The 21,138-nt window shown below is 32.9% G+C and overlaps 4 protein-coding genes across 8 annotated transcripts; 1 reads left to right on the top strand and 3 right to left on the bottom strand.

Moving 5' to 3' along the window:
• Positions 1-1,052: 1,052 nt before the first annotated feature.
• Positions 1,053-7,077, bottom strand: Ent3 (equilibrative nucleoside transporter 3). The gene is given in 11 exon segments (XM_018447841.1): positions 1,053-1,666; positions 2,020-2,260; positions 2,499-2,632; positions 2,635-2,676; positions 3,347-3,517; positions 3,654-3,765; positions 4,226-4,449; positions 4,677-4,751; positions 5,784-5,912; positions 6,213-6,367; positions 6,706-7,077. Coding segments are annotated over 11 exon segments (1,857 nt in total). The 5' UTR covers positions 6,876-7,077; the 3' UTR covers positions 1,053-1,262.
• A 2,033-nt stretch (positions 7,078-9,110) lies between these two features.
• On the top strand, positions 9,111-13,685 carry Wbp2 (WW domain binding protein 2). 2 transcript variants are annotated; one of them, XM_018447880.1, is made up of 6 exons: positions 9,113-9,572; positions 9,918-10,252; positions 10,501-10,653; positions 11,103-11,273; positions 12,657-12,742; positions 13,281-13,685. In XM_018447880.1, exons 1-6 carry the CDS (start codon positions 9,517-9,519, stop codon positions 13,314-13,316), a joined length of 837 nt encoding a protein of 278 aa, XP_018303382.1. In that variant the 5' UTR covers positions 9,113-9,516; the 3' UTR covers positions 13,317-13,685. The 2 variants fall into 2 exon arrangements, with proteins under 2 accessions (XP_018303381.1, XP_018303382.1); XM_018447879.1 differs by lacking the exons at positions 12,657-12,742; positions 13,281-13,685 and having other exon boundaries at positions 9,111-9,572; positions 11,103-11,454.
• A 263-nt stretch (positions 13,686-13,948) lies between these two features.
• On the bottom strand, positions 13,949-18,723 carry LOC108722667 (uncharacterized). The gene is made up of 3 exons (XM_018447874.1): positions 18,658-18,723; positions 15,210-16,715; positions 13,949-14,393 (listed from the first exon to the last, which is right to left on the bottom strand). Exons 2-3 carry the CDS (start codon positions 15,963-15,965, stop codon positions 14,178-14,180), a joined length of 972 nt encoding a protein of 323 aa, XP_018303376.1. The 5' UTR covers positions 15,966-16,715; positions 18,658-18,723; the 3' UTR covers positions 13,949-14,177.
• On the bottom strand, positions 18,437-20,527 carry LOC108722668 (ubiquitin domain-containing protein UBFD1). 4 transcript variants are annotated; one of them, XM_018447875.1, is made up of 5 exons: positions 20,271-20,304; positions 19,541-19,903; positions 19,258-19,448; positions 18,970-19,158; positions 18,437-18,888 (listed from the first exon to the last, which is right to left on the bottom strand). In XM_018447875.1, the coding sequence occupies exons 1-5, from the start codon at positions 20,287-20,289 to the stop codon at positions 18,778-18,780; spliced, it is 873 nt and encodes a 290-aa protein (XP_018303377.1). In that variant the 5' UTR covers positions 20,290-20,304; the 3' UTR covers positions 18,437-18,777. The 4 variants fall into 4 exon arrangements, with proteins under 4 accessions (XP_018303377.1, XP_018303380.1, XP_018303379.1 ...); XM_018447878.1 differs by having other exon boundaries at positions 18,438-18,888; positions 20,283-20,436; XM_018447877.1 differs by lacking the exon at positions 20,271-20,304 and adding an exon at positions 20,170-20,262 and having other exon boundaries at positions 18,438-18,888.
• Between the last annotated feature and the right edge of the window lie 611 nt (positions 20,528-21,138).

Genomic DNA, 21,138 nt, shown 5'->3' with positions numbered 1-21,138 from the left:
AACGCCATGTGCGATTTCCCTGGTTTCTCTGGATATTTGACTGCATAGAGCTCAGCAGCACGTCTGTAGTTTCGTTGGCACTCATCTAATACCATCAGTAACATATCTACGAAATCGTCAATTGTATCCATTCTTATTCAAACCTTCCTCGATGTAAATCTGCGAAATACTGTAGAGTAACTAACGATAACTTTATTTATATACACATCCCCGAGCAGTAACCTTCCTAGTTCGGTATCAAGGATACGTTCATTGATATCAAGTTTAAGCATGTTTATGTCATCCTTCTCACTAGTTGTCACATTTTTGGTTAAATAATAATGTTACTACAAATCCGACAAGCTTGTGCTACTGTAACACCCCAAATGTTCGCAGATGTGCGACGTTTGTTTAATACTCGAATTAACAAATGTTTAGAAGTCCATCGAAAGAATTTTGAACACTTATTACAATAAATTTTCCTGTGCCAAATTTTCTATTGTACTTATTTTATTATTCGCACCCATTCCTCAAAATTTCTAAATTTTTTATACTCAAAGTCACGTGAAGGTCATGGTATTATAGGCCATTGGATTCATCTTGACCTCAGCTATTACGCTATAATGATAAAAATATGTACTCTTATTTAAAAAAATATCGATGACCTTGAAGGCTCTAAAAATATGACTTTGAGAAGGAAATAATTCCCACCATAATGTGTGTCCCTTCGAACCAAACAATTTCTTCCTTAGGCATTTTCGCGTATCATTAACGGTAACGGAGATATTGCCTTGTAACAGAGTTATTGGAACACCCTGTATATATATATATATATATGTATATATATATATACATATATATTGAAAGTCTATATGTATGTAAATGTAATGTGAATAGATTTTCGATACTAGCAGTATATATCGGAACACAATTTAAAACGATACATAACAGAAACAGCAATATAAATATTGAATCTTATCACATATTGATAATAATAGAAAATAAAATCAAATTTCGTGATTATTTGTATACCAACTTAAAAGTTAATTAACCAACCTAAATATTCAGCCTTATAGCAATTTTTCAACAATTCTTTGTATCTTCTTCGACGCGCACATACACTTATACTCACTTGTCAGTCTCACACACGCGCGCGCGCGCGCGCGCACACCCTCTCTCTCTCTCTCTCTCTCTCTCTCTCTCTCTCTCTCTCTCTCTGTGTCTCTCTCCTATATATTTATGTGAAAGCACCAGATTTAACACAGCACACAAATATATGCGTCCTAATGTTGCAAGATAGCATTGCTCGCCGAGGTAACATTAGCTAAGATCTTTGGTAAGGCCGTCGTTGACGCATCCGACAATCCTCTGTCGCTCAGTAAGCTCGCGGTGCTATTCGACAATAATGTTGACATTAGGATTGTGGCTAACACATTGTCGGTAGTCTTCAGCTTTGATACCGCTGTTGTTTTTTCAACGACAGGTAAAGTGGAAGATACTGTGGTCATTAGAATGCTCGCCGTTACGTTAGCAAATACAGTTGTCGAAGTTTGACCAGCTGGAACTTTTGCCATCTTCAAACATACGTCTTTGATTTGCACAGGTGGTCCAAGACAGGCATCCATCATGTATGCCAATAGAGATCCAATAGTCAAACCAGTAGTATACGATAAAGTCATAATATTACCTAAGAAAGTATGATATGTGTTAGATTTCATATTAATCTTTGTGTTGTACATGATTATTATCTGCTGTCCTAAATTTGTTGACAGCTACTTATAGGCTACTTTAAATCTTTTATAAGATAAGAATAAAATTTCTAAATATAGTATCTCCAATCTCTACATAAATTTAAAACAAAATTCTTAATATTAGAATATCGCATTTATTTTAGAAATATAAATAATCGAAAGTGTAAAGATATTTATCTGAATTTTTAATTTGTTGTGTCCCAATAATAATATACACTGTTTTCCTCTTTTCTTCTTTGTTAATACTTTACTCGGTATGTTAAGAAAAATTTGAATTTATGATGTATACCTGCAAGTTCCCGATGTTCTTCCGGTACTTTACTAGGTGCCTGAATCATAGGTATGGAACCAACTATACCATTTGTAAGCCCAAGTAGCCAAGAGAATAGGAGCGGATATCCCTCACCAGAGAGAATAGGAGCACCACGCGGAATTGCGCAAAGAAAAAATAGAGGAATAAGTATGATCCGTGCGCTAGAGAAATAAAGCAGCTGAGTTCGTTTCCATTCATAAGGTATCAGAGCAAATACCTACAAGAAATTTAATTATCTTTATTACAATTCTGTATATAAGAAATGTTTTTATCTTGTTATTTTATATTCGTCCTATCTTCGTTTTTAAAAGAGACACCAATCAAGTACTACCCCAATATTTTTTATTTCTTATAATTTTGTCTATTTGAATTTTAATAATAATAGTATACCACATTAAATGCAAAAAACGAAACAGAGCAATAAGATTAAAACAATTTATAATAATTAACGATACCTTGCCGAGTAAATCAGAGGCATTAAAAGCAGTCATCAAAATAACTGGCATCCATGACTCGAATTTACAAGAGATTATTTCTGATACGATTCCTGGATAAAGGCAGAGCGTTATAAAGTAAGCAGCACCAATTAGGGAAAGATGAGTTTGGCAACTTCGAGTCTCGCGAGCAAACCTCCTAAAGAATATTGTTTTATAAATGAATCATGAAGCTGATATTTCACATTTCAAATTGCGATTAAATCTTTTCAATTGCTTTGTAATTGATAACAGTATGTGTGTGACTTACATACATAATTGTATAAAAAGTAATATTATTTTAAGACCATCTTAAGTAATATATCTTAAAATACTAATACAGCTTTGTAATTGCCCTGGCGGAAAAATTTTACGAAAAACTACATAGATTGAGACAAGATCTTAGAAATTCTTAGTTTTTCATAGATATTCGTAGTCAAACGTAAAATGGCGTTGTTTGTTTGAAAAACTAAGAAATCCTTCGTCCTCAAACAACGACACTCTATGTCTCACTACCAATATCTACGAAAAACTAAGAATTTCTAAGACAAACAAACCTTACTCTATATCCTACTACAAATATATCAAGGAAAAATTAAGAATTTCTAAAATCTTGTCTCAATCTATGTAGTTCTTCTGTATTTTTTCGTAAACATTTTTTTTCTGACTGGCTTATGACATCTCAAGTCTGTACTTAAGATAGTCTTAAATATAAAAACCAACTATGAATATACTGATCTTATGATAAACATCTAGAAGTTTACGTAAAAAATCAATCTCAATTTTCTCATTTCAATTGTTTTAACGATAAGTGAAAACAGCATTATTACTTTTTATGCCAGACCATGGCGTACTCGTGCTTTGTGTTCCATAGGCTCCTCTCATAACTACGACATCTTCAACCTTGTAAGTTGGTCCAGCACTACCAGGTGGATTACCCGAAGGAGCACTAGGCTCATACACTGGATTGCTGAACGAGAATGCAGAATATTGTCCGGCTGCTGTAACAATCAAAATGTTTGTACGTACATCGCAATATTCTTCTTTTCAAAGCAATCTTTCTGAAGCAATAATTTTTCAAAGAAATTCGGTACTCGTTTCTATCATTTCTATACTGAGAATTAATTTCTTTATTACCATTCAAATCAGCACTTCCACTTGCAGATTCTGTTCCCAATGGACTCGTTTGAATCTTCAATACTCCGTACTGGCCTTTTGAGGGATCGCCTACTTGATCTAACGGATCCATCTATTTAATAACAACAAAAATCTGTATTAATCATTAGGTCGTTGTCATCATACACTGATAATCAATTTCAAATAATTTAAGTAATTTCGAGAAAAATTGTGGTAAAACTTTCCCTTTACACAGTCAGCCCCAAATGATTTCCGAGTGACTTTGACCTTGACCCTTAAGGAAACCTTTTCTGTCGCTCGTTATTCATTAAAAAGTTATGAACAGAACAATTTTTATGAATATCACACAATTTTTAAACACAAGGTACATATTTCAGTCATCCGAAGTGACTCTCACCTCACCTCCTCCCCTTGAGGGCGCACGACTGTGTAAAGGAGAAGTTTTACCAAAATTGTATTTCTCCCTCAAAATATTTACTGATATCATAATATTCAAATAATTTGCTCAAATAATTTCATAAATTGCTCAATTTTCCAATTGGATTTAAATAAGAAACGACATGATTACGTACCAGACCGACATCCTCCGTTGGTTCTAACGTAATTCGATTTCTTTCTTGACATAGCGTTATGTAAAATTGCACAAAATCGGTTTTTCGTACTATTTGATGTAACACAAAACATAACAAGATCGTCATATTCGACAAAATAAAAAACATGGATGTATTGCCACGTTCATCATTGAGTAAAGACTTTGTTATTATTCGATTGATTGACACCCAAAAACCAGCAAAACCTGAAAGCGTATAGCAAGATATTTATTTTTTCTTGTATTATATAGTATCTTCCGCAATAATTAGAAAAGATGAACAATTATTCGTTATTCATAATATCGAATACCGGCAAGGCAATCTCATTTTTACAATTTCTACAAATAATTCCTAACAACATTTAAACAAATTCTGCTAAAATAATTTACTAGAGACAGATGCCAACCACTCAGAAGATAACAGCAGTACTCACTTTCTCCTGTCATCACAGCTTGCGTATATCGACTAGGAAGCATTGATGTATATCCATAAAAACTTGATTGTTGAACTACAATGTCATACAGAAGACGATAGAATAAAATTTTTGCAATATATTAACAATTTGCAATTAATTGTTAAATAGATATTTTGTGTGGAAAAATATTACAAGTTTCAAATTCATGAAATGTAATCTGTAAACAATAATAAGATTAGAAACAAGACCGTTTTATGTGAGCACATCACCTATTGATACGAGAAGCGCCACTTTTTTTTAATAATCCCCTCAAATTTAATTAGAAACATCTTAAAACCTGTAAAGAATTTATTGCGAAAAATGTTATCTCGGTCGAGGATTGAACCCAGATCTGTAGTATGCCGTGCGAGCGTCTTACCGTTAAATTATCGAGGCCTTAGCAATATTGCTAGAGATATTTTGCTAGCAATATTTTTGGAGGGACTTTCAAGATTTCAGATTGATTGTGTTAAATGTCCAAAAGTGATGGCGCACAATCATATTTCTGAGATAAATTTATTTAAAAGAATACACACACACACATATGTATGTATTAGTTTAACATCTAACTTTGATCTAAAGTGGCGTTTCTCATATTTAGGTGCTATAATCTGTAATATATAAATACTTTATAGGCTGCGGTCCACTTGACGCTACAAACGGTTCGAAGCATTTGAGCGACCAATCAGAACAAAGAATTTTACGAATTGACAAATCAAAGAATGCTTCGAAGTCCCCCCCCCCCCCCCCCCCCCCAGCCATAATCGTGAAACCACAATAATAAAAGAAGCGCAATTGTAGATGCGTACAGTTACAATTAATAATTATATTATCACAGGCATAAAAAATATCAAACATTTCAGAAACATTTTAAAGAAGATTTTTATTTAAGTTATTAAAGCAAGAGATAATTTGTGTTGAATCATAATTAGTATTTGTTGATATATGTGTTAAATAACATTTAACGTATTAAATAAATTATGTTGCAATTATTAATTAATCGGAGAATAAATAAATGAATACTTGTAACATTTTTCCATTATTTAATATCAATCTTGAATTGTTGATAATCTTATTTAACTTTACCTGTACAACCGAGCGACACTATAGCGACGGCAACTAAATTAATAGTATAGGAAGTTGCAACGCCGAAAAGTTCCCACCAAATTTCACAGATCACCACAAAGTTCAGAGTAACGAAGGACACTAGATATCCTGAGCATTAAAGATTAAATTATATAATTATCTATTATATTATTATATAATAAATATTTTTTTTATTTAATTTAAGAAGAAACTTCAGTTCAGGCTCTAATGATTAAATCAAGGAATGTATAATGGCTTATTTGAGCCAAGCACTGGGTATACATGTGCGAATTTCATTTATTAGGAAAAGAAAACTAAATTTATATACGTTTCGATTCTTTGTTTAGATCTTCTTCAGTACAATAAATTAAAATTACGTTCACCTCAATTGTTTTTTTTTAAACCCGATTAACTTAATGACAATCTTACCAAATGTAATTCGCGTATTCAGCGACAAGGTTTCAACTAGAATATTATTAGCAAACACTGCGAAGAAAGCCATAATGATGTAAACAACGGACATGTCGAAAATCACAGTAGTTCCCGGATATCTGGCTTGAAAGTAATCCACCGCTATAATGAAGCTGTAACAAATAATGACACAATTGTATATAAATTGCAAAATTTTTAACCAAAGTTAAATGCAACGCGTGAAATTTTTGCTAACTTTTACAAAGAGAGAGTTAATTTATTTGTCAGATTACAAATTAAATATATTTTTTCTCCGGAATACCGAAGAAAGTTGTTCGCCACAAGGCTTTCTCTTTGAGCAGTCAAAATCGTCGTGGAAAAAAAAGTCTATTAATTATAAAAATAAAAATTTAAAGATTATTCGTTCAACATATATATATATATATATATAATATATGGCAAAAGCACACAAGGGATACTACAAAACATAATGTGTTATTTGACGCAGGACCTGTTGTAAGGCAGAAGAAAACCTATACCGCCGAGGATCAGAGCCATGTAAATGAAGTTGCATTTGTCAACTGGTGGTGAGAGATGCGTGAATCCATTAGAGAATTTGAACTCATTCATGCCCCTGGCTTTGCCCAGCTGGACGTATCCCCGGCTCAAGTTTTCGTCCATATTGCTGGAGAAGAGGAATTGGCGAAGAGTTCGAAGAGAGAAAACGGCGACTTGGTGCTTAGACAAGTTCTTCTAATCCATGGTACGCGAACGGAGCGAGTGCTCGCTTCCTGCTGGCGAAATAATTTGATCCCGGACCCTGATCACTATGATATTTATTTCCTTGCACTACGTACGCCAAGTTCTTTTCTTATCCTTGAGCGCATGCTTTGACATTTACGGCATTGATTTCTGCGCGCGCCGGCTTTCCACGCTGAGCCACGCTAAAGCAGACTGGACGGACTGGACTAGCTGCCTAGCTGGAAATGCTGGAAATTGGAATAGCCACCAAGTTGAGCCCGCTGACCTCCAGTATGGCCGCGCGGTGTATATTCATTGTTGCTCATTGCCCGAGTCAGTCTGGTAGTGTTTCAATTTTCTACTAATCATATCAGATAGTTATTGTTCGCCGCATAAATTCGCCAATCACCAGCATAGTATCCCTTTATGTATCAGTGCATGGCAATTACCAACTTTTGGCAATTTCCAAAAGATACAAAAGTTCCACTTTGATTGCTTCTTTTCTTTTCTCTTCTTACTCGATACAATAACAGTTTGAAAAATTTTATAAAACCGAATAAAGAAAAATCAATGTCATCACCATACATAATCGATCCTTCTTGATTTATACGCCGCGCTCTTTTATATTATACAATTCGAGATAAAATTCTTGATCGTGATCAAATGTCTGGTAATTAATATATTAAATCTTACACCTGATACTCAACAAAATTAAAGGATTACCGATTCTACCATTTCTATCATACAAAAATAGGCAAATTTCAAGATAGAAGAACTTCATTGTAAAAAATCATTGTATCGAGATGTTTAAAAAAGTATTTTTTATAGCTTGAAATCTCTCTAACTTCAGAATGGTATTTTAAAAACGGTTTTACTGATATTTTATGGAGTTACTATACACGCGCAATTAATAAATGAAGATACATTAATGCTCGTATTCATAGTTAGACCTTGTACTTAAGGCTTCCTTAAATTTATCTTTATAGATGCTCAGTAGTCAATGAAATAATTCGTAGAGTATCTGAAGATAAATTTAAGAAAGTCTTAAATATAAGACCTAACTATGAGTACGGGCATAAATCTCGAAATTTTTTATGAAATTTGCAAAGTTCCATGGCGCGAATTAAAAATTATACATCAATATTGAAACAAAAACGATTTTTTTTTGCTTCAATGAATAATAAAGAACATTTATATCGACTGTGTGTCTCCTAAACAGAAAATAGCCATAATGTTATTATAAAAGAAGAGTTTTTAAGTTATAAACTCTATAATAAATAATAATTACGTTTTCTCTGAAATCAGTAAATTCCGTAGTGTACCTCGTCTATAAATAATTTTGTTGATTTTTGTATCCATTTTAATCTTATTTACAAGTTGCTAAAGAATGAATCGCAAGAATTGATTATTCGAAATTGATTCTTTTTCATTCAATGGCTGCGTTCAGCAGACTCAACAGTTTTGCAACCGTTTTATGATTGTCTGCTGAGATAGGACCATTCTTCTAGATCTAAAAGTATGATCCAATTAGCGCGAAGGAAACTTCCAACAGTTGCAAAACAAACGTTCTGTTGAACGCAGCCAATTAATCGATTGTTAAGAATCGAACCTAAAAGAATGGATCGATTCTGAGAATCAATTTTTTTTTAGATTCGATATTACTAGTAGGAGCATGTTGGAGCATGATGGAAGAACCGATGTGTTGGAAGAAACCAATGGCGTTCAGCAGACTCAACAATTTTACAACCGTTTTATGATTGTCTGCTGAGATAGGACCATTCTTCTAGATCTAAAAGTATGATCCAATTAGCGCGAAGGAAACTTCCAACAGTTGCAAAACAAACGTTCTGCTGAACGTAGCCAATAGGTCTGTTCGCGTTACTTGAAATCCCTAAAATGTTTTGAACTTAAAATGAGATAGATATATATTAGACGTTGAAAGGAAAGAAAGCGAAGATGCTGAGTGCAAAAAGTGCATGCAACGCGAACAGATCTATAGTTACTCGGGGCTATGTTTCAGATTCCCACCTGAGTGCCACCCAGGTGTTACTCTATCCTTGTTGTTTACCGAAAGTTAAACAAGGATGACACGATACTCGGATGGTAATCTGAACACGCCCCGGGTTGACAAAGTCGAGTTTTGGAACGCAATCCAGTGAGCACAAATCACGTGACACCAATCACGCGAACCACCGAATGGCCAGTCTCTCTACTTCTAGGGACTCTAATCAAAAACGTAGAAACAAAATGGATGTGCGATAATCACCAATCAGAAATTAGCTACGACACCGAGAACGTGGACTATTAGCTCACCAATCAGAAATAGCCGAAAAACAACATGGCTATTATCAATAAGTCGTCATAATGCGTCACATTATTACACACTTACGCTTCATTTATTCACCATTATCTGGAAGCGATATCGTTTGACTTTAACGTCAGTCTGAATAATTTCGTTTTCCACTAGTTTCTAAGAAGAGAAGAGTCTTGAAGAGTCTCGATCATCGACACGTATCGACGGCGTTTGTCAGCGTTCGTCGCAGTTTTGTCATTCGTCATAAACGTTTAATTCGAGGAGAATATGTCATTGAATACGGCACATACTAACGGCGGAGTTCTTCTCCATTCTGGCGAGTGGTAAGCAATGAAAACCTATTTAAATAATTTAGTATCATTTATATTTTACATGAAATTTACGTTAATCGTAAAATTATCTATTTTGAATAATCTCGATATGACTTTTCTGCCGCGCAATACCGCCACAGCCTTTCGCCTACACAATTAACTGTTTTATCCAAGTCCTTATTACTTTATCACAAATATACATTTACACAATCGTATTTAATTTCAATCATTCAAATGGATTATCTATTCCGTTCACGTGAATCACATTTGCAACATCTGTACCAATTAAATTAACATAAAACTTGCACGATATCTTGCAATAATACAAACCAATTTTTAATATTTAATTATCTCTAGTATCGTACTCTTCTGCGACAATGTCAATATGGAATTTCATGGACAAGAACAAGCGGAATTTATTGGAAAAAAGCATGGCAGATTGTACTTGACAACACATAGGATGATCTTTAATGCTAAAGATCATAAAGAAAAGATGCAGTCGTTTAGTTTTCCATTTGTTACACTGAGCGAAGTAGGACTGGAACAGCCAGTTTTTGGTGCTAATTATATAGGAGGCAAATGCCGTGCTCAGCCAAATGGTAATTGGATTGGAGAATGCAAATTTAAATTGAGATTCAAGAGTGGTGGAGCAGTGGAATTTGCTCAAGCTTTGCTGAGAGCTGCTGCAATGGGTAAGATAAATATAATTGATGTAAATTGTATATCTTACACAATTGGGAATATTTCAATACTTTATTGATACAATTAAATTATATGTATTTTCTACATAAAAATACATGTACATTTTTATATTTTATACATCAGAAACATGACATAAAATTAATAGTATTACCAAGTATACATTAAAAACAAATTTATCGATTTAGCTTGACTCTTGTAAGATATTCAATGCCTTCATTATATTCTGCATGATTTTTAGCTCAACGCAACGGTCCAGCAAATGATGCACCACCGCCATATACGCCTCCATTGTCTGATTGGTATCCAGCACAACCTTCGGCTTATCAACCTCCTCCAACTGGGTACTATGGGTGGATGCCTCCAACTAATGTATTCCCAGATGTTCCACCAGGTTAATATTGGCTTTTTAATTTCCTATATCGATTTAATTTGATATCCAAAGTTATTGATTTACCTGCGTAAGAATGAGATTATGGCCTTTAATATTTCTACAATGCAATCTTTTATTACTATTCTTGTAGCAAGATTTAGCTCGCTATCCAAAGTAAAAAATATACAACTTATAACACACGTATACTTCTATTTAACACACTTGATGCATATACACAAGAAAAAATGTTTGATTTTAATGAAAATAATATTTAATTGTACAAGCGTATACTTTGTCATATTATAATATTGAAACTTAAAGTTGTAAAAATTCGCATCAGTAGTCAATCTTGTATACAGTTCTGAAACGTTAACCATATAATGAGATATCCGTCATCATTTTTACACTTGTATTGAGCATTTTTAAAAGCTCATTGTATATAAAATTCATATTAAATTGCTTTTTTCTAGGAAATACAGTCTTTGTGACAGACAGTCCGCCACCGTATCCCGGAATACAGCCAGGATACGGATACGCGAGCGGCCCACAACATCAAGGCGCCGGAGCCGCAGTAGGACAACCAGGAGCTCCTCCCGGATGGGCCAATCCGAATTACAACAGTCAGCCGATGTCCCATGCAGGTGCGTATCCCGGTGGTTATGGACAACCGCCTTATAGCGGTTATTCGCCTAATCCACCACCGTATTCGGCATACCCGCAAAACGCTTATACGCAGCCTGGACCTTACAATCAGCAGCCGGGATCTTATAATCCATATCCACATCAATATTAATGAGTTATAATAAATACATATATATGTGTATATACCTGTGTTGTAAATTATATATATACATATATGTACACATATATATATATATATATATATACATCAAAAAATTTTAAATTATGACAAATGACAGACTTCGAAAAAATTACAAAAGAATGCGCTAAACATTTTTTGCGAATAATATATATATGCTTGTGTAATATGTATATTTTTCTAAATATCAGTAGTTTAGTAAAAATATGCTTTTCGCAATTGTATTGAATATAACAGTTATTATCCGTTGATTCCACAAGATTATAGTGTACGTTATATATATTAAACGTGTACTATATTAATATATATATACATATAATATTAAATATCGATTAAAGACAATTTTTACTGTTTTTATTCAAACCTATCAAATCAAGATTTCGTTTCCAAATGGAAAGATAGTTAAAGGATTAATACGCATACCCACTAAACTTGAAAGTTTGAAATATTAAGCAATACGGTTGCGTAACATGTCCTCACTCGATCTGATATAAGATTGGCTTTCACCTCACTTGATTATTATTTCGTAGTTGTCAGTAGATCAGTAAATAGCTTGGACAGACAGATATAGCAGACTGTGTGCTTCAAATCAATTTTTAATCCGCGTTATATTATCCATTTATGTTATCCACTTCAAATATAATTTTTCACATATATATACGAGTGTATAGATAAATATTTTGTTCATCACACATTTTGCATCCAATTAGAAAACGGTTAAAACTTGATATATAAAGTAATGCCAGAACAAAATAAATTTAAAACATCAAACAGGAATTACGTTTGTATGTACTTTATTAATATTGATAAGAACGCTAAAAATACGTAATTATGTATAATTTATCATCATTAAGTCTTAACGATGTACTTAATCACTGATGATTTTTAATCTGGCGTTTAACATAAATATGAAAAATAATAGTTTATTGCTATTTTTTAACTTTTGCATTAAATCTCTATTACACATAACTATATTTTTTTAAATAAATACGTTTATTATTGTTACCATATGCATCTCTGTAATTAATTTGTAAGACGCTAACTATTTTTGTTATAGTTTAAAAAATATGACATTTTGTTAAGAAAACCGTGCTTTTCAATTTAGCAAAAACTATCGTAAGAATTTTTGGCACGGTAATAATGTGATATTTTATTTTTAACTTGTGTTAAAATACATTATTCCACATTGCCGTTTTTTTATCAGATGCAAAGGCTGCTGAAGCTGCGCAGAGCGCATATTATGATCCTAATAGACCTCAATGCGCTTATGTTCCACCACCAGAGTATTACGTAAGTTATGTTTTAATTACATGTAAAATATTTATAGTGATATCTAAAAGTTTATGAATCTGCAATATTAAAAAAAAAACAAAATATATATTTTATTTTTCATTTATATTTTTATTCATAAAATTGTTTTTTTTATATTTTCTTTGTTTTTTTATATTTCTGTTTCTTTAACATACTTGATATAAAACGGGATACTTTATCTCATTTCATGATTCCATTTGTAATGTATTTTTATCGTCAACAATACAGATTGTCTTATCTATGGCACACAACATGACAATCAAGTGTACTTAGCATTATATAGATAGGGATAGAATATTTGTTTTTTTCTATATAGATTGGGCAAATTTCTCGTACATGTTATATAGAAAAGTATATTTGAAATTTTAATTTTGACATATATGCATTGATCCGTATTCATAATGCCTTTACGATGTTAACGCAATATTTATCGATAAAAATGCGTTTTGAATACGGGTCATTATGTATATAGAATTATATGTATAAATACATAATAATGTTTGTCGGTACATTTCAGGAAAGTCCACCAGCCTACACAAAGAAATATCAGTGAAAATATATCGCATTACACAAGCGAACTATATAGTGTAATCGGTATGCATTCCACTTTAGGTGAATACTGCAAATTTGTATGCTGTCGCGCATTTAACGTAACAAACTGTCAACGTTTGTTACAACTCTTGAATCTGGATACATAGGTTCAAGTTGATGGTTGAAGGTGCACCAAGTTTTTCTCATTATAGCTATGCAATATTAAAGCACAGGTTACACAGGTATTAGTGCAGGTACTCTTGCAACAATACTGCTATGTATTAACGCGAGTATTAACAATAATTTCTTGTACATGTTATCTCTTGAAAACAATTGTATTGTTGTGTTTCACACGAGTCTATATAATTATGAAATAAATGTTTACACATATATAAATACGTAAATGATTTGTATAACCATGAATTTATTATAAATGAATATTTTAAATCTGAAAGTTACAAAAATATATTAATTGCGACACTACGAACCATAGTCGAGCATAAAAACAAAGATCAGTATCAATCTTTGAATACATTTTTTATGAAACTGTATTCTTCTAATAGTTGGAGAAAAGGAGATGAATTTACAATATTCAGTAACAGATAGTTTATATTAGAAGACGATATTCTCTTATGTGGGCTCAATAACCATTCATTAAAAATGCGTCCAAATCTTACCGTTTAACAATATAATTTTATTCATTACAATAACAAAAGATATCGAAAAACATCGAATAATGACATAACGTTAAAAGGCATATATTGTATCCAATTTCTTCAATCGATATTCGCAAAAAGATAAAAAACAACTGCCTGGAATCCTATCGAAGCAATTTTTGTACATTATAGATTACGCTCTGGAATGCGTAAAAAGTTTTAAAAGTCTATCCGTACTCTGAGGTGACTGTCAAACTAAGATTTCCATTTTCGATGTGAGTACTGTGATACCAAATCCGCGTATCCAACAGTACGACATCCGTTACATTGACGGAAAATTTAAAAGATCTACATTCGTTATCGCATTCCGGTGTTGGAGCCACGATCCACGTTTTGCTACCTATTACTTGAGCTTGCCACATGAGTCTCGATATGTAATCCAACTATAAAACAAAATAAAAAGGAATTATCAAAAGGTTCAATCAGAATAAATCAGTAATTGAAAAAAGGGCTACGAACCATATGTAATACAAAGATCATTTAATACCAATAACAAATATAATATAAAGAATGTTTAGTATTATAGATGTTTCAACCTCGATCGGGTCATTTTCAATGTACATAGTTAGTCCAATTCGGTAAAATTACAAAAATATATATTGATCGCATTCCCTATCGCTCGATGTGTGCAGTCCATATGTAAAAGCATCGTTTTATGATCGACTTATGTGAAAGTGAACGCGTCTCATGATTTCAAGATCCGACAATAAGAGAAATACGCAAAATAAACTGAGTCACATCGGTAAAAATAAGCCATAATAAGTATATTGAAAAGAACACATGTATCATCGATGATATCAAGCGACGTTATGATAACTTATTGTCGGACTCACACCACTACGATAAATCAAGATTGTAGATCTTGAAATCATAAGACGCGTTCACTTTCACATAAGTCGAACATAAAACGATGCTTTTACATATGAACTGCATACATCGAGCGATAGGGAATGCGATCAATATATATTTTTGTAATTTTACCGAATTCTTAGACTATGTACATTGAAAATGATCCGATCGAGGTTGAAACGTCTTTAATACTAAACATTCTTTATATTATATTTGTTATTAAATGATCTTTGTATTACATATGGCCCGTAGCCCTTTTTTCAATTACAGAATAAAAAGAATTATAAGTATTGTGATGACATTTTTGCAATGCCGCATACACAAATGGATGGCACGGCTACAAAACTCACATGCATAACGGCACCTTCCTCATAGCCCATGAAAATGTAATTGCTATACGGAATTTCCGCGTCATCCGGCAAAAAATGAGGTATATTGTAAAATTGCTTCATGGTATCTAGAATTTGTGGATGGCAATTTTTCCAGCCAACATACCAAGGATCTTCACCCTCGCGATATGACGCTCGACCTTCACTCATCGCAAATACCTCGCGCAGGTTTGCAAAGTTACTCTTAAAATGCAAAAACTGGCATTCCTCCTCTATCGACTCATAAGCACCCTCGATACGCTCGTACAAATTCCGAAAAAAGTCCAAAGTAAATTCTTTATGCGCAGGCCAATCATAAGCTGCGTTTTTTATTATCATAGGTCGGGACGAATAAGAATAAAAGCGAAATTCTTCTTTGGTCAAATTCGGCAAGATTAGCGGCGCTTCGACGTCGCGACAGTAATCGCAATTAGTTATTGGTCTTGTAAACTCCCATATAAGGTAATTATTCGGTAGTAAACATCGAGTTCCTTGAAAATTCTTAATTATATTATTGTAAATATATCTATTAAACATGCCATAAAGAAATGGAATTAATAACATCACCAGCAATTTCTTTGAACGCGTTGTGAAGCTACGATTCTTGGCACTTTTTGGATTAGCAGTCATAGTAATAGATTTTAAATCATTTATCACAGCCCCTTCTTGGATATAATTTTCAGTTAATTTAAGAAATGCTTTTTCTATAAATTCTTCAATATCTTCTGGCGATACCATTCTAGAGTAATGTAAATAAATCCTTGACCTTGATTAATTTGTCATCCGTTTATTTCCGCTTTTCATTTCATTCATAGAAAGCTATTTAGAGTTATTTGAATTTGTACTCTATTAATGTAGATATTAGTTAAATTTATTTTTCGTTTTGATATATGTAGAATACGGAATATAATTCATATTTTCAATATTCCACTCTCACTCTTGTACTATGTGGTGTAACGTGCGTCATAATTTCAATTGGTCTTAACAATATATGAATACCAATTATTATGATAATTACTGTAATAGCACTGCCACTTGTATTCCGTTTTAACACTCTCTTATAACGTAGTGCTAACATTGCGCGCTGATACTTACATTTATTATCATCGCCGCATATTTGTACAATATATGAATCATTTGCTTTATTTAAACCTTGATGTAGCTTTGTTGTTTACATTGCCAGAAAAGATTGCAGAAGATCTGAATTATAAATTCAAGATTCCACAGAAAAAAATATTTCGCTGTCATTTCTCACGATGGTCCGGTACAGCGATCTTTGTGCAAATCACCGGTTTAAAATATAAATAATACAAACGATAAATAATATAGTTCATATTTACATGCTTGTGCACGCAACATCTTTCTCGTCCTTGAGTTACACACGCTTACTGTGAGAACTGCAGAGCTGTTATCGATTATACGACGCGGAAACTTTCATCTCTCGTCTTACTTGGTGGGGATTCTCCTTCCAATGACATTCACATCTGCCTTACGAATGGAAGTCTGTTTTAGTCACGACCAAGTACTTTAACAAGATGTTTCCTGCATCGTATGTTTAGCAGATGTGTCTTCTGCCTCCATTAAAAGAACACTTTGCATTATGACATACGTGTACATTTAGATAGAAAAAGTTTAACACCGATAGAATATATATTATATAAATTTGATACCAGTCTATCATTTACGTAATACATTTCTATCTAATCACGCGCGCGGATAGAACTGTGATTAAAAAAATTAAGCATTAAAAAACAAAGTCTCAGAAGTATTTATTTCATCAAATCACACAACCAATGTACAAGTCTCATTCAAACCGACTTTTCAAGTAGATTTCTCGACAGTAACTGTATCGTAAATATTACTACAAATTTTGATTTATCTTATTCTTGTGATTATATGATTCAAACGTATAAAACTTAATTTACAGCAATTACAACGTTAAAGATTATATATGAATTCTTTATGCATAACTCTTATAGATCGTGATATAGTATTTTGATCCTTTTTACATGTTATTTTATTATTAGGCCAATCACAAAATGTTGAACGGATTCCTTTATTTTATTCAACGCGAAATTCGTTGTTCTGCTGTCGAGTTAATGTAATAATGCTGAAATTTATCCTTGTCTTTTATTTACAAGGATATCTTTGTTCAATAGCGATATAATGTGTTGTAATCTATTTCACAAAAGATGTGTGTGTGTGTGTGTGTGTGTGTGTGTGTGTGTGTGTGTGTGTGTGTGTGTGTGTGTGTGTGTGTGTGTGTGTGTGTGTGTGTGTGTGTGTGTGTGTGTGTGTGTGTGTGTGTGTTTGCGGGCGAACGCGCATGTTGTGTATTGCTTTTTTGTTGCATAAGCTACAACAAAAAATAAAACTTTGTTAAAACTTAACGTGTACCACAAGAATAGATTTCATAAAGTTTTTGAATACAAATATGTATACACATATGTGATCACTTTAAATCATTTGATAAACTGCATGTTATGTAAAAATGTATGATTGAATAATAACAAATCATAAGTTGTATGGATAATGATCTTTTCAAAAGTTTGCTTACAAATGCAATGTTATGATTTAAACCCTTTCGCTACGACACGTTCATAACAAAAAAACGCTCGTATGCAGAAGGTACATTTTAGGTGCAAACGTTAATAAAAATTTTTACGAGTAATAAAGAGGGAGCTATAAACATTTTATTTCATTATTCGAAATGATTTTTTTAACTTGCCTGCGATTATCTAATTATAAATATCTTTTGTGATATATAAATTTTTTATTATAAATGTTGAAAATTGGAGGGAATAGAAATATAGACGTTCTTATATATGTACATTAAATAGTCGCTCACTTGTTAAAGGCATAAATATATGCTCTTTACAGCGAAAGGGTTAATTGATGTACAACTAAATTTCATAAAAATTTCTTTGTTAATATAAGGTTATAAAGTAATACAAATAATATATTAAATCAAATTAAAAATCTTGATATAGTATCCACATCAAAATGACATTTTTATTGCAAAAATGATTTATCAACAAATTATATATTTCCTATAGATTTTGAATAAAACTTGCAAATTTCAATAAATTTGTAGACACATTTCAAGAAAATTAAAAAAACGGAATTTTTAAAAAATCATATAGTCAAAAACATTTGTAATATTATCACAACACATTATTAATTATGGAAGTTTCACTAATCACAGTTCTCATGTAAGACTGTCTATTTTACTTTCAGCAGTGTAAAAAATTCAAGGTATACACTTAAATCTGGACTATGAAAATATAAAACATTTGGCATAGTGATTATATTCTTTTTTTTTCCCAATAAATCAAGACTAGTCACCTAAATAATTTTTGTAACGGGACAGACTACGTTTATTGGGTATTCTCCGCAATGATAACGCAACTCAAAATAAATTATTACTTACTGTTAGAAATGTGTGTGACTAGCTGACAGTTTTTATGTCAATGTAACAGCAGTGTTTGTATCAATGTTTACACCCGATTAATTAAGCTTTACAGAAATCGAAATTTCCGGCGATTATCAATCAGAAGTAACACCATTTGCCAAGAATAGCGTCCTTAATAGCGGATATGTATTGCGCAGGGACCCAATATATCCAATACCTTGATGCTTCCGTAGTGCCTAATTGTATTGCCTATAAATTATGAAAATTACTATTAGAATACTCAATGATTATTACAGAATTTACAATAAGTTCTTTGAGCGATATACATGCCATAATATGATATTCAGGATGATCATGAATAGGTTCACTGTGGACGCCTTTTATTGAATTCATAGGTATTTTGTCTGTTCTTTCTTTCGTGCCGATCCAAAGCTGATCTTGCTCCAATTTAAATGTTAGTCTGACTTTGCCTCCAGACTTATTTAACATTCCAGCTAATGGAAATTCAGGCAAGGGTTCCTATATGTAATTAATCAAGAAAACTAGTTGCAGTAAAGTAGGTTTCAATACTGTGTATATATATATATATATATATGTGTGTGTAAAACTTTATGCAACCTTGCTATCTAATATTCCTGGCATCACATCCTCTGGAATACCTTTATCTAAAACTTTCCTATGGATTTTTTGTTGCGAAAGAGGTTCTTTGCTCACCGAAGAAACAGCCTCGTCGATGAGGTCTTGTTTCGTCGGAATTGACACAGCCAATACATCATCTAACTTTGATCCAACTATCATGACTTTGGCACCTTAATTGTCATAAAGCAAGTTAGTATAATTTTATTAATGGCAAAGAGTAAATAACATATGCTTATACAATGACAAAATGTATGATTAGTACCTTTCGTGACTCCCAAGTTTCTAAGAGTCTGATCGTCTTTGGCTAATCCTTTAAACATAACTTTCTGCATCGCTTGCGGTACTGAGATAATTTTTTGCAAATATGTCTTTAACTCGGCAACTGTGCAATCCAAAGCAAAATTTACACTAATCTTCTGTTTATTGTAAATCACTGTAAAGTCTACATTCTCTGTGGATGGTTCTTGCAAGGTAGTATCCTGCGAGCTATTGACATTGTTTTCACACTCCATCGTAGTTTCTTTAGTCTCTGTCGCCGAATTTTCAATGGACTTTGGATTCGACGCGAGTTCCGGACAAGGAGACGAGTTGCAACAGCTGTCATTGTTGTCGCTCTTTACAGTATCTAGGAAGACAAAAAAATACATCTCAATATGATAATACGTCTCTCTGGTAAAAGCCTAAAATTTTTCCTCATGAAAACGTTGCCGATTGCACAGATTGTGCACGATAACTATCTTGGAGATAAATTGTTTTAATTATTGTCATATTTGTTGAGTGATACCAAACGAAGGTACGAATGGACGGTTAACCGGTGAAAGGTTAATCGCCTTAAAAGGCTACATCTCTTTAAAAAATAAATATTTCAGCAGCCAAACGGCGCAAACATACGTCGTTGCATCGGAACTGAAGATAATCCGCAAATACACGCTTCCAAGTTTAGGAGCTTACGATAAGAACGAGCATCAACGTCATAAAATTATCTGACATACACAAACACACACCACACATGAGATAGGGTGTTTCGACGAAACGTCGCGATCCACCTGTCAGCCGGTCGGACTTGTCGCGCGATCGAAAGAAAAGGTGGTAAAGGGGAAACAAAGAGTAAGCGAATATCGAAAATTTTCACAGAAAGCACGAAAAATAAACAGGATCAGCACATACCCACGTACTCCATGTTGAACCGTGTTCCGTTAGCCAATCAAAATTATCACAGAGAGCGTCACGCATCGTGACATCGGTGACGCACGTTCTTCGGAATGACTTTCGAATTTTTGAATCTCTCACCTCACTATATCGCGTTTATGCCTATGTATATAAAAAGGTAAACAAATTATATATATTGCAATATTTATTTAAAGAAATATTTTTATTTTAGGAAAGAAGACAATAAAAATATATATACAATTCAGTATATTGGAAAATAACTCAATTATTTCCCAACTTGTCTACCTACGCCAATTCATTATTATTATTATCACCGACGAGATATTATTAAAGACCGTCAACCCTGGACAAATTTTCGTCCTTGCCCTTAAAAAAGATTCGGAGATAACGGAAGAACACTGACATTATCGACAACTGATATAATAAATATTTTGGATAATATATTATTAAATTCATGTGTTTTATTATATGAACGCTGCATAAATAAGTATGCATACTTGTAATGCTGTAGTATCTTACATATTGCCGCAAAGTTACAATTTTTTTCTCTACAGTTATATCATTTCTATTGATAAGGCCCTGCGCACAATAGAAGAAATATTAGGAACAGGAATAGATATTAAGATTTTAACCTATCAGATACCAGTTACACCGGAATACATGGTTTCTGATAGGTTGAAATCTTAATAT

This window comes from Mycetomoellerius zeteki, unplaced genomic scaffold (genome assembly GCF_001594055.1).
Source record: "Mycetomoellerius zeteki isolate Tzet28-1 unplaced genomic scaffold, Tzet1.0 scaffold212, whole genome shotgun sequence".
Lineage (NCBI taxonomy): Eukaryota > Metazoa > Arthropoda > Insecta > Hymenoptera > Formicidae > Mycetomoellerius > Mycetomoellerius zeteki.
Note: the sequence above shows the minus strand (reverse complement) of the source record. Positions and strands in the feature narration are given on the sequence as shown.